This window comes from Coregonus lavaretus, assembly GCF_964263955.1.
Source record: "Coregonus lavaretus genome assembly, contig: HAP1_SCAFFOLD_1447, whole genome shotgun sequence".
Classification (NCBI taxonomy): domain Eukaryota; kingdom Metazoa; phylum Chordata; class Actinopteri; order Salmoniformes; family Salmonidae; genus Coregonus; species Coregonus lavaretus.
In genome coordinates this window covers 108,781-121,114 of record NW_028157647.1, presented here as the reverse complement: position 1 = coordinate 121,114, position 12,334 = coordinate 108,781, and the positions used below count along the sequence as shown (strand labels likewise).

Here is a 12,334-nt window from a genome sequence, read left to right as displayed (position 1 = left end):
ATACCCTAAACCTGCAGTATATACCTTAGACCAACAGTATATACCCTAAACCTACAGTATATACCCTAAACCTGCAGTATATACCCTAAACCTGCAGTATATACCCTAAACCTGCAGTATATACCCTAAACCTGCAGTATATACCCTAAACCTGCAGTATATACCCTAAACCTGCAGTATATACCCTAACCATACAGTATGTACCCTAACCATACAGTATATACCCTAAACCTGCAGTATATACCCTACAGTATGTACCCTAACCATACAGTATGTACCCTAACCATACAGTATATACCCTAAACCTGCAGTATATACCCTACAGTATATACCCTAACCATACAGTATGTACCCTAACCATACAGTATGTACCCTAACCATACAGTATATACCCTAAACCTGCAGTATATACCCTACAGTATATACCCTACAGTATATACCTTAACCCTACAGTATATACCCTAAACCACCCCACACCTCTCCAAGTCACCCCATGTGGAACGTCCCTATTCTCAAGCCTTCTTAAGTGTGTGATGTCCTCAGCCGTAAGGGAACCGTCTTGGGGAAAGTCAGAGAGGGTTAAGGTGAGGACATTCAGGCCGGCGGCAGCTCACCCTGATCTTGTCACCTGAGCCTGGGGTCGCCAGGTCGTCGCAGCTCCACCACAGGACCAAACAGTAGTGTAAACCACATTTCAAAGTCAATCACAGTGCACAACTCCTTCGTCTGTGGTTGTGTTTCTGATGTCACCTCTGCTGTTATGGTGGCATTTCTATATATGGTTTAAGGCTGGTCTGAAACAGCTCTCTCTTGTTCGCTCTCTGCTACAACTCTCAGGTGAAATACTGGGCTTTCTGGGCTTTACAGGACTGTGATCCACATGGTTAGACATCCCACATACGTTTACTGTGATTACCAACCAATGGATCCTCATCTCTAAGCCATTTTCGCCTGCCAAACTTTCAGCTTTGGTTTAGACACTACAATATTACCTATACTCACCTCAATAATACTCAGTTATAAAATAGTAGTCTGACTGTCTCTCTGTCTCTCTCTCTCTCTCTCTCTCTCTCTCTCTCTCTCTCTCTCTCTCTCTCTCTCTCTCTCTCTCTCTCTCTCTCTCTCTCTCTCTGTCTCTCTCCCTCTCTCCTTTTCTCTTATCTAATGGATAGTCCCCCTCTCCTCTCCTTCTCTCTGGCTTTATAATTCTGAAAGTAGAGTCTGTAATCTAACTAAGTGTTCTCTGATAAATTAAATTGACAAATAAACAAGCTCTCTTTCTCTCTCTTCCCCCTCTCTCTCTCTCTCTCTCTTCCCCCTCTCTCTCTTCCCCCTCTCTCTCTCTCTCTCTATTCCCCCTCTCTCTCTAGGGTCAGACCTGGGTTCCGTTAATAGATGAAGAAAGTTCTTCCACAGATGAGTTCTATGATGATGAAGACCTCTTCTCAGGCTCCGGATCTGGCTGTGAGTGTCCAGTGTGTGTGTATAGGCATGTTTCAACAGGTCTATGTTAGAATCTGTGTGTGAGTTCTTCAATCTGCAGCTCCGACTCCAATCTGTGGTCAAACTAAACACAGGGACTACACACACAGGCATGCATACGCACTCACACATGAACCAAAAATGAGAACTCGACACAGAAACTAAAGCAAACACACACACACACACACACACACACACACACACAGATTGAACGCGCACACTCCCCCTCCCAGTATCCAGACCTCCACCCAGATTAAGTGATTTTATTTACTGTAATCTGATTACAGACAGCAGACCAGGTGATCACAAGCAGACAAGCCATTGTGAGTTTGTTTGTGTGTGTAGAATTACCTCCATAAGTTTAATCACATACAGTGGGGAGAACAAGTATTTGATACACTGCCGATATTGCAGGTTTTCCTACTTACAAAGCATGTAGAGGTCTGTAATTTTTATCATAGGTACACTTCAACTGTGAGAGACGGAATCTAAAACAAAAATCCAGAAAATCACATTGTATGATTTTTAAGTAATTAATTTGCATTTTATTGCATGACATAAGTATTTGATCACCTACCAACCAGTAAGAATTCCGGCTCTCACAGACCTGCTAGTTTTTCTTTAAGAAGCCCTCCTGTTCTCCACTCATTACCTGTATTAACTGCACCTGTTTGAACTCGTCACCTGTATAAAAGACACCTGTCCACACACTCAATCAAACAGACTCCAACCTCTCCACAATGGCCAAGACCAGAGAGCTGTGTAAGGACATCAGGGATAATATTGTAGACCTGCACAAGGCTGGGATGGGCTACAGGACAATAGGCAAGCAGCTTGGTGAGAAGGCAACAACTGTTGGCGCAATTATTAGAAAATGGAAGAAGTTCAAGATGACGGTCAATCACCCTCGGTCTGGGGCTCCATGCAAGATCTCACCTCGTGGGGCATCAATGATCATGAGGAAGGTGAGGGATCAGCCCAGAACTACACGGCAGGACCTGGTCAATGACCTGAAGAGAGCTGGGACCACAGTCTCAAAGAAAACCATTAGTAACACACTACGCCGTCATGGATTAAATTCCTGCAGCGCACGCAAGGTCCCCCTGCTCAAGCCAGGCCCGTCTGACGTTTGCCAATGTCCATCTGGATGATCCAGAGGAGGAATGGGAGAAGGTCATGTGGTCTGATGAGACAAAAATAGATATTTTTGGTCTAAACTCCACTCGCCGTGTTTGGAGGAAGAAGAAGGATGAGTACAACCCCAAGAACACCATCCCAACCGTGAAGCATGGAGGTGAAAACATCATTCTTTGGGGATGCTTTTCTGCAAAGGGGACAGGACGACTGCACCGGATTGAGGGGAGGATGGATGGGGCCATGTATCGCGAGATCTTGGCCAACAACCTCCTTCCCTCAGTAAGAGCATTGAAGATGGGTCGTGGCTGGGTCTTCCAGCATGACAACGACCTGAAACACACAGCCAGGGCAACTAAGGAGTGGCTCCGTAAGAAGCATCTCAAGGTCCTGGAGTGGCCTAGCCAGTCTCCAGACCTGAACCCAATAGAAAATCTTTGGAGGGAGCTGAAAGTCCGTATTGCCCAGCGACAGCCCCAAAACCTGAAGGATCTGGAGAAGGTCTGTATGGAGGAGTGGGCCAAAATCCCTGCTGCAGTGTGTGCAAACCTGGTTAAGACCTACAGGAAACGTATGATCTCTGTAATTGCAAACAAAGGTTTCTGTACCAAATATTAAGTTCTGCTTTTCTGATGTATCAAATACTTATGTCATGCAATAAAATGCAAATTAATTACTTAAAAATCATACAATGTGATTTTCTGGATTTTTGTTTTAGATTCCGTCTCTCACAGTTGAAGTGTACCTATGATAAAAAATTACAGACCTCTACATGCTTTGTAAGTAGGAAAACCTGCAAAATCGGCAGTGTATCAAATACTTGTTCTCCCCACTGTATGTCTTATTCATCTTATTTGTTATATTAGAGGTCTTTGTTTGTTTCAGATTAGCTTCCATAACTGTAATTTTCCATTCGCTCTCTGTTTCAGATTAGCTTCTATAACTGTATTTAGCCATGCTGTCTGTTTCAGATTAGTATTTTTTTCTGTGAGCTCAATGCGCAGTTTTACTAGAGATAAATCTGTAGTCCCGTGTAGCTCAGTTGGTAGAGCATGGCGTTAGCAATGCCAGGGTTGTGGGTTCGATTCCCACGGGGGGCCCGTATGATAATGTAGCACTCACTAACTGTAAGTCGCTCTGGATAAGAGCGTCTGCTAAATGACTAAAATGTAAAAAAAAAATGTAATAAATCAAATCAAGCCCGAACTGTGAGATGTACTAGGGAGTTGTAGTTTCCAACAGGCCAATATTCTACATAGTTTAGTACACAAAACATGGTAATTAACTACAATGACCATAATCCAATGCGCGCCTACTTGTCCGGTCTGTGTGTTTCCTTTACGCCTACTATGTTAGGTTAAAGTGGGGCAGACACTGAGAGAGAGAGAAGAGACCAAAGAATGAGCGATTGAGAGGGATAGAGAGCAGTTACATCATGAGGCATCTCTACCTGGAAATACATGATCTAAGTGATTGATAGTTGGTATTCAGCAGTCATAAAAGTATGCCTTATTTATTTGAAGAACTACTAAAATAGTGATGTAGTCAGACAGCACAGGCAGCAGCTCTATAGAGGTGAGATGATGACTTGGAATTAAATAATAACGCAGTCAAATAAAACTAATGAAATATTTTATTGAAGTAAAGTAATGTGAATAAATGATGGTTAATAAGTGATAAGCAGTAATGGGCAGTCACTACCGTCATGGGACTTTTAATTAATTGTTTTATTCTGTGTTGTTACAGCATTCAACCCACATAATGCATAGTGCATTTAATGTTTAAAAAAATTATCGAAACCGTGATTCTTTTGTAATAATTTTACCGAAACCGAACCGACATCAAAAATCACTATTAGCTTCTATAACTGTATTTATCCATTCTCTCTCTGTTTCAGATTAGCTTCTATAACTGTATTTATCCATTCTCTCTGTTTCAGATTAGCTTCTATAACTGTATTTATCCATTCTCTCTCTGTTTCAGATTAGTTTCTATAACTGTATTTATCCATTCTCTCTCTGTTTCAGATTAGTTTCTATAACTGTATTTATCCATTCGATCTCTGTTTCAGATTAGCTTCTATAACTGTATTTATCCATTCGATCTCTGTTTCAGATTAGCTTCTATAACTGTATTTATCCATTCTCTCTCTGTTTCAGATTAGTTTCTATAACTGTATTTATCCATTCGCTCTCTGTTTCAGATTAGCTTCTATAACTGTATTTATCCATTCGATCTCTGTTTCAGATTAGCTTCTATAACTGTATTCAACTGTATTTCTCCCTCTTCCTCTTTTTTCCTTCCTTCCCTCATTCTTTCTCTCCATAGTTCCAGAGATGAAGGTCAACCCTACAGAAATGGGCGTATCTTTCACCACAGAAGCACCCCTCCACCTCTCCACCACCCAGGCCACTGGCCCCGCCCCCTCGGCCCCACCTGTAGCCGAGCCCAGCCCCAACCCTGACGTCCTTCCTTCCCCACTACCCACTGAGGGAGAGGGGGAGAGTGGGGTAGAGTGGGAGAGAGAGAGGGAGATTGAGAGGGAGAGGGAGAGGGAGAGGGAAAGGGAGAGGGAGAGGGAGAGGGAAAAAGAGAGAGTAAGGGAGAGGGAACAAGAGAGGGAGAGAGAAAAAGAGAGGCAGAGAGAAAAAGAGAGGCAGAGAGAGAGAGAGAGAGAGAGGATACGGGGAATAGAGAGGGAACAAGAAAGAGAACGTGAAAGAGAGAGGGCGAGAGCCGCCCAGACTACCATCTCCCCCCGCGGCCCTGCAGCTCTTCCCATGGCGACCACCAGTTTGGCGACTCCTCCGGCGGAGAGCGCAGCGCCCTCTAGTGGCGTGGAGGACTTCGGCACCACAGAAGAAGAGGACGAGGATGTTTACCTGTCCCCAGACCCCACCACCAGTTTACTTATGGAGACCACCACAGAAGAAGAAGAAGAAGTGACCACTACTGCCACAGAGACAGAGACCGCACCCATCCCAGAGACAACAGCTCCACCCACTATGACTGGCCCAGCCCCAACTGAGAGGTCTAGCTCCGCCCCCTTCAGGCCCAGGGTTCCTGTGACCATGCTTACTAAAGCTGCACCCACAGAGAAGAGCACACGTCCCCAGCCACCCTCTACGACGGTGTGTGTGTATGTGTGTTGTGTGTGTGGCCTGTGTGTATGTATCATCACAGGTGGAGTGAGAGACACAGGTGGGCCTTGTTAAGAGAGCGGATCCTCGTTAGTAGCACCGTTAATGATTCATTACATGATTAGAATCCAGATAAATGGACTGAAACCAGTGGAGGCTGGTTGGTAGCACCTTAATTGGGGAGGACGGGCTCATAATAATGTCTGGAATGGAGAATATGGAATGGTATCAAACACCTGGAAACCTTGTGTTTGATGCATTTGATACCATTCCACTGATTCCGCTCCAGCCATTAGCAGGAGCCTGTCCTCCCCAATAAAGGTGCCACCAACCTGCTGTGACTGAAACGCTCCACAGCTTCTGGACATAATGTGACGTTTATTTGGGTTCACTACCTGATGTGTAGAGTGAACTGACATGGTAATTGTATTTCTCTCTCTCTCTCACTCAGAATAATGAGTTGGGGGTTAACGGACCCAGTGGAGACTTTGAGATCCGTGAGGAAGACCGTCTGCCGGGCAACGAGGTTGTTGGGCATGGCCGTGGTGTGGAGACGGAGGCGGATCTGATTGGCAACACGATCAACACAGGAAGTTCTGCCGCTCAACTTCCTCAGAAGAACATCCTGGAGAGGAAGGAGGTCCTGATAGGTGAGTCTCTCTCACTCCATCTCTCTCTTTCTCTCTTTCTCTCTTCTAGTCTCTCACTCATCTCTCTCTTTCTCTCTTTCTCCTAGTCTCTCTCACTCCATCTCTCTCTTTCTCTCTTCTAGTCTCTCTCACTCCATCTCTCTCTTTCTCTCTTCTAGTCTCTCTCACTCCATCTCTCTCTTTCTCTCTTTCTCTCTTCTAGTCTCTCTCACTCCATCTCTCTCTTTCTCTCTTCTAGTCTCTCACTCATCTCTCTCTTTCTCTCTTTCTCCTAGTCTCTCTCACTCCATCTCTCTCTTTCTCTCTCCTAGTCTCTCTCACTCCATCTCTCTCTTTCTCTCTTCTAGTCTCTCTCACTCATCTCTCTCTTTCTCTCTTTCTCTCTTCTAGTCTCTCACTCATCTCTCTCTTTCTCTCTTTCTCCTAGTCTCTCTCACTCCATCTCTCTCTTTCTCTCTTCTAGTCTCTCTCACTCCATCTCTCTCTTTCTCTCTTCTAGTCTCTCTCACTCCATCTCTCTCTTTCTCTCTTTCTCTCTTCTAGTCTCTCTCACTCCATCTCTCTCTTTCTCTCTTTCTCTCTTCTAGTCTCTCTCACTCCATCTCTCTCTTTCTCTCTTTCTCTCTTCTAGTCTCTCTCACTCATCTCTCTCTTTCTCTCTTTCTCCTAGTCTCTCACTCCATCACTCTCTTTCTCTCTTTCTCTCTTCTAGTCTCTCTCACTCCATCACTCTAGTCTCTCTCACTCCATCTCTCTCTTTCTCTCTTTGCCTCGTCTAATCTCTCTCACTCCATCTCTCCCTTTCTCTCTTCTAGTCTCTCTCACTCATCTCTCTCTTTCTCTCTTCTAGTCTCTCTCACTCATCTCTCTCTTTCTCTCTTTCTCTCTTCTAGTCTCTCTCACTCATCTCTCTCTTTCTCTCTTTCTCCTAGTCTCTCTCACTCCATCTCTCTCTTTCTCTCTTTGCCTCGTCTAATCTCTCTCACTCCATCTCTCTCATATTCTCTCTTCTAGTCTCTCTCACTCATCTCTCTTTCTCTCTTTGCCTCGTCTAATCTCTCACTCCATCTCTCTCTTTCTCTCTTCTAGTCTCTCTCACTCCATCTCTCTTTGCCTCTTCTAATCTCTCTCACTCCATCTCTCTCTTTCTCTCCGTATTCTTCTGACGGGACAGAGCCTTTGTCTTTATTCTGATTGGCTGTCTGTCTCTCCCCCAGCCATTCTGATTGCTTGCCTGCTGGCGGGGGGTTTTCGCTGACTTCCTGGTGATCGGTAAAGAGCAGGGGTCATAGCGGGCTTAGCGTGTCCTTAGCGTGTCCTTAGCATGCGCTAGCCACGTGTGCTGCTAGTGTGTTTTGTAGGAACAGTAGCCCACACATGATATGAGTGTGTATGTGCTTGTGTGTCTTATTGACACATGATCTTACTAGCATGTAGGAACGGTCGTACTTGGTTTGATTTGATTTGTACTGTGTAACGACACAGCTCTGAGCACGTTAGATGATAATGGCAGATTATAGTGAGTTGATATGTTAACATGTCAGTAGGTATGTTAGCATTGTGTGCAATGCTTGAAGTGGTACTTGAAGATGCTGGTACTTACAGCTGCAATATGTAACTTTTTGGGGGGCAATCTGACCAAATTCACATAGAAATGTGAGTTATAGATCAATGATTCTCATTGAAAGCAAGTCTATGAAGTGGTAGATCTGTTCTATCTGGGCTATTTCTATGCTTCCCGTTCTTAAGTTTCGTTTTTGCATCTTTTACTTTCGGTTTTGTACACCAGCTTCAAACAGCTGAAAATACTATATTTTGGGTATTGACAAGAAAGATATTCTGATTCTCTACACTATACATTGCTTGTTTTGTCACATAAACTGAAATTAGGCCAACTATTAGAATTTTAGCAACCAGGAAATGGTGGAGCAATTTCTGCATATTTCACTCAATTTACCATGCCGGGGTGATTTTATTCCATTTGAATCCATTTAGATTGGCTATTTTCCAGTAAGCCAATAGAAGCCATTGGTCAGCACTAGCCCACTTCAGTAAGCCAATAGAAGCCATTGTTCAGCACTAGCCCACTTCAGTAAGCCAATAGAAGCCATTGGTCAGCACTAGCCCACTTCAGTAAGCCAATAGAAGCCATTGGTCAGCACTAGCCCACTTCAGTAAGCCAATAGAAGCCATTGGTCAGCACTAGCCCACTTCAGTAAGCCAATAGAAGCCATTGGTCAGCACTAGCCCACTTCAACCACATGGCATCAGTTTGTTTCTGTTGGTTTCTTTACATCTTCTGAATCTTTTGTCCTATTTAGAATAAGTTCTACAATGTTTGACCATATTTCTCTGTCCCGTTTCTCTCTCCCCCTCCCTCCCTCCCTCTCTCTCTCCCTCCCCCTCCTTCCCTCTCTCTCCCCCTCCTTCCCTCTCTCTCTCCCCCTCCCTCCCTCTCTCTCTCCCCCTCCCTCCCTCTCTCTCTCCCCTCTCCGTCCCTCTCTCTCTCCCCTCTCCCTCCCTCTCTCTCTCCCTCTCCCTCTCCCTCCCTCCCTCTCTCCCACCCTCCCTCCCTCTCTCACTCCTCTCTCCCTCCCCTCTCCCTCCCTCTCTCCCTCCCCTCTCCCTCTCTCTCTCCCTCTCCCTCCCTCTCTCTCCCCCTCCCTGCCTCTCTCCCCCTCCCTCCCCCTCCCTCCCTCTCTCCCCTCCCTCCCTCTCTCTCTCCCCCTCCCTCCCTCTCTCTCTCCCCCTCCCTCCCTCTCTCTCTCCCCCTCCCTCCCTCTCTCTCTCCCCCTCCCACCCTCTCGCTCTCCCCTCTCCCTCCCTCTTCCCCCTCTCTCCCCCTCGCTCCCTCTCTCTCCCTCTCTCTCCCCCTCCCTCCCTCTCTCTCTCCTCCCTCCCTCTCTCTCCCTCTTTCCCTCACTCTCTCTCTCCCTCTCTCCCCGTCCCTCCCTCTTGCTCTCTCCCCATCCCTCACTCTCTCTCCCTCCTTCCTTCCTTCTTTTCCTTCTGCTCTCTCTCCCTCTCTCTCCCTCCCTCCCTCCATCTCTCCCTCCACAGCGGTGATAGTGGGAGGCGTAGTGGGGGCTCTGTTCGCAGCGTTCCTTGTCATGCTGCTGGTGTACAGGATGAAGAAGAAGGATGAAGGCAGCTACACGCTGGAGGAACCCAAGCAGGCCACCGTCACCTACCAGAAATCTGACAAACAGGAGGAGTTCTACGCATAACAGAGAGAGAGAGAGAGAGAGAAATGTGTTAGAGGGAAAGGAGTGTGTGTGTGTGTGTGTGTTTGTGTGAGAGCGAGAGAGAGAGAGCGAGAGAGAAGAGAAAGCGAGAAGGAGAGAAGGAGAGGGGGAGAGATCACTCCACCTCCTGTCTTGTCGCCTCACCTCTCCTTCCCATCTCTTCCTCCCTCTCCTCCATGTCAGTTGTTGTTAAGAGTGCCTGTCTCCATGGACTCAGAACTTTCTTTAAAAAAAAAACAAATACATGAACAAAAATAAAAAATATATATATAGGCTGAAAAAAATAACCATAAACACATGATACCCACATTTGTTTTTTAAGTAAATGTTATGAATATTATACGATTATTGTTCTGATGTAATTCATTCATTATTTTGTAAAAACACAAGCTCTTATCCTGTGTTCCACAATACTCCTCTAATGTCTGTTCCACTGAGCGAGCGAGCCAAGAGAAAGAGGGATGGGGGGGAGAAGGAGGTCGGAGGCAGAGACAGAAAGAGGAGGGAGAGAGGTGTCATCTGATTGGCCACACAGATACTGGGGTCAAAGGTTAGAGGAAAGGTCACTATTGTATTGCCTTCCATCGTCCTGGTGCGCACACACACACACACACACACACACACACACACACTCCTCGCTGGCTACAGTAGTACACACTGAGATGCCTTGTGGTTCAGAGAGAGAAGTCAGTGATGTGTTTGTCCTCTGTTTCACCCTGGGGGCTGTAGTAAGAACGCTGTCGTGTGTTCTGTAGTAGTTCACAAACACACACAGCTTGGACCCCTCTCTCTGTGTTTGGTCAATCGGAGGAGGGGAACCCTCCCACAACGCTCTGACAACCTCAGGCCAACGTTGTGGCAACATTCACTGTTAGTTAGCCAAGGATTCTGACCAGGGATGTAGTGGTAAATAAAATGGTGGATAAACACAGCGAGTAACATAAACATTAGCTAATGCTAAGAACGCCACCTGGGCATAGTAGACGTGTTAACACTGTTCACCAAGTAAAGGGGTGTTTAAACAACAGTTAACACTGTTCACCAAGTAAAGGGGTGTTTAAACAACAGTTAACACTGTTCACCAAGTAAAGGGGTGTTTAAACAACAGTTAACACTGTTCACCAAGTAAAGGGGTGTTTAAACAACAGTGAACACTGTTCACCAAGTAAAGGGGTGTTTAAACAACAGTTAACACTGTTCACCAAGTAAAGGGGTGTTTAAACAACAGTTAACACTGTTCACCAAGTAAAGGGGTGTTTAAACAACAGTTAACACTGTTCACCAAGTAAAGGGGTGTTTAAACAACAGTTAACGCTGTTCAAGTAAAGGGGTGTTTAAACAACAGTGAACACTGTTCACCAAGTAAAGGGGTGTTTAAACAACAGTTAACACTGTTCACCAAGTAAAGGGGTGTTTAAACAACAGTTAACGCTGTTCAAGTAAAGGGGTGTTTAAACAACAGTGAACACTGTTCACCAAGTAAAGGGGTGTTTAAACAACAGTGAACACTGTTCACCAAGTAAAGGGGTGTTTAAACAACAGTTTACACTATTCACCAAGTAAAGGGGTGTTTAAACATCAGTTAACGAGCGTTTACCCTCCTACATCCCTGGGTCGTATTCATTAGGCAGCAAATGAAGAAAACTAACTAAAAACGGGGAGAGGGACTACCTGGCCTTTGTTCTATAAGAAATGTTAATTTCCGTTTTTCAATTGCAAACATATTCCAACGTTGTCCGTTGCGTGTCTTAATGAATAGGACCCTGGCGCTGTATGCCAACTAGTGGATAGCTGTCTGGTCTGCTCCTTTATGCTGTACAAAGGTGATTAGTTATATGGATAGTGATAATGATCATCAATAATATATCAATGTTCCAGGCTGGTTGGTAAATAATAATAATGATAATACTCGAACGGGAGGATATGTATTTAGCATTTTCTAAAGTTTATATGTAAATATCATTGTTTTGAAATCCTTTTGCTGTCATCGTCACTCAAACCACGATCACTGTTTCTATATCACGTCAATCTGTGGCGCTGTGCTCTCAACACACGCAAAGCATGCGCTCACACAATTAAGCACATACACGCAAGCACGTGTTCACACATTTTGAACACGCACACACATACACACACACAAAACATACATATCACCTATGCTTCATTGACTAAATACACATCAATCATATCACTCAACATATCATTACCCTCATCAGACAAGGGGGTTTCAGTACGTTATTGATAAGTCATCAATCAGTTGCTGGTTGGTTAGAGTTTGGTCCATTGTGTAAAAGCAAAAGCGTGTATCCATCCAATCTCCTGCATGCTCTTTCTTTTCTCTTATTCCATTGGTTGTCTGTCTGGGGGCGGTTCTTTGGAACTGTGAGGGTGGGACTCACGATGCTGAAAGTGACTCTTCAAGTAGAAGTTGTCCATCGGTAGGTTTGGGTACAGGAGTTTGGGTGGGGGCTGTGGGTAGGTTTGGGTACAGGAGTTTGGGTGGGGGCTGTGGGTAGGTTTGGGTACAGGAGTTTGGGTGGGGGCTGTGGGTAGGTTTGGGTACAGGAGTTTGGGTGGGGGCTGTGGGTAGGTTTGGGTACAGGAGTTTGGGTGGGGGCTGTGGGTAGGTTTGGGTACAGGAGTTTGGGTGGGGGCTGTGGGTAGGTTTGGGTACAGGAGTTTG

At 45.4% G+C, this 12,334-nt stretch overlaps 1 protein-coding gene across 1 annotated transcript; it reads left to right on the top strand.

Annotated features, from left to right (window-relative positions):
• Positions 1 to 1,370: 1,370 nt before the first annotated feature.
• On the top strand, positions 1,371 to 9,878 carry LOC311125135 (uncharacterized protein; the record flags this gene model as incomplete). The annotated part of the gene is made up of 4 exons (XM_084199198.1): positions 1,371 to 1,464; positions 4,945 to 5,747; positions 6,208 to 6,406; positions 9,467 to 9,878. Coding segments are annotated over 4 exons (1,263 nt in total), but the record flags the coding sequence as incomplete, so codon positions are not given.
• Positions 9,879 to 12,334: the final 2,456 nt, after the last annotated feature.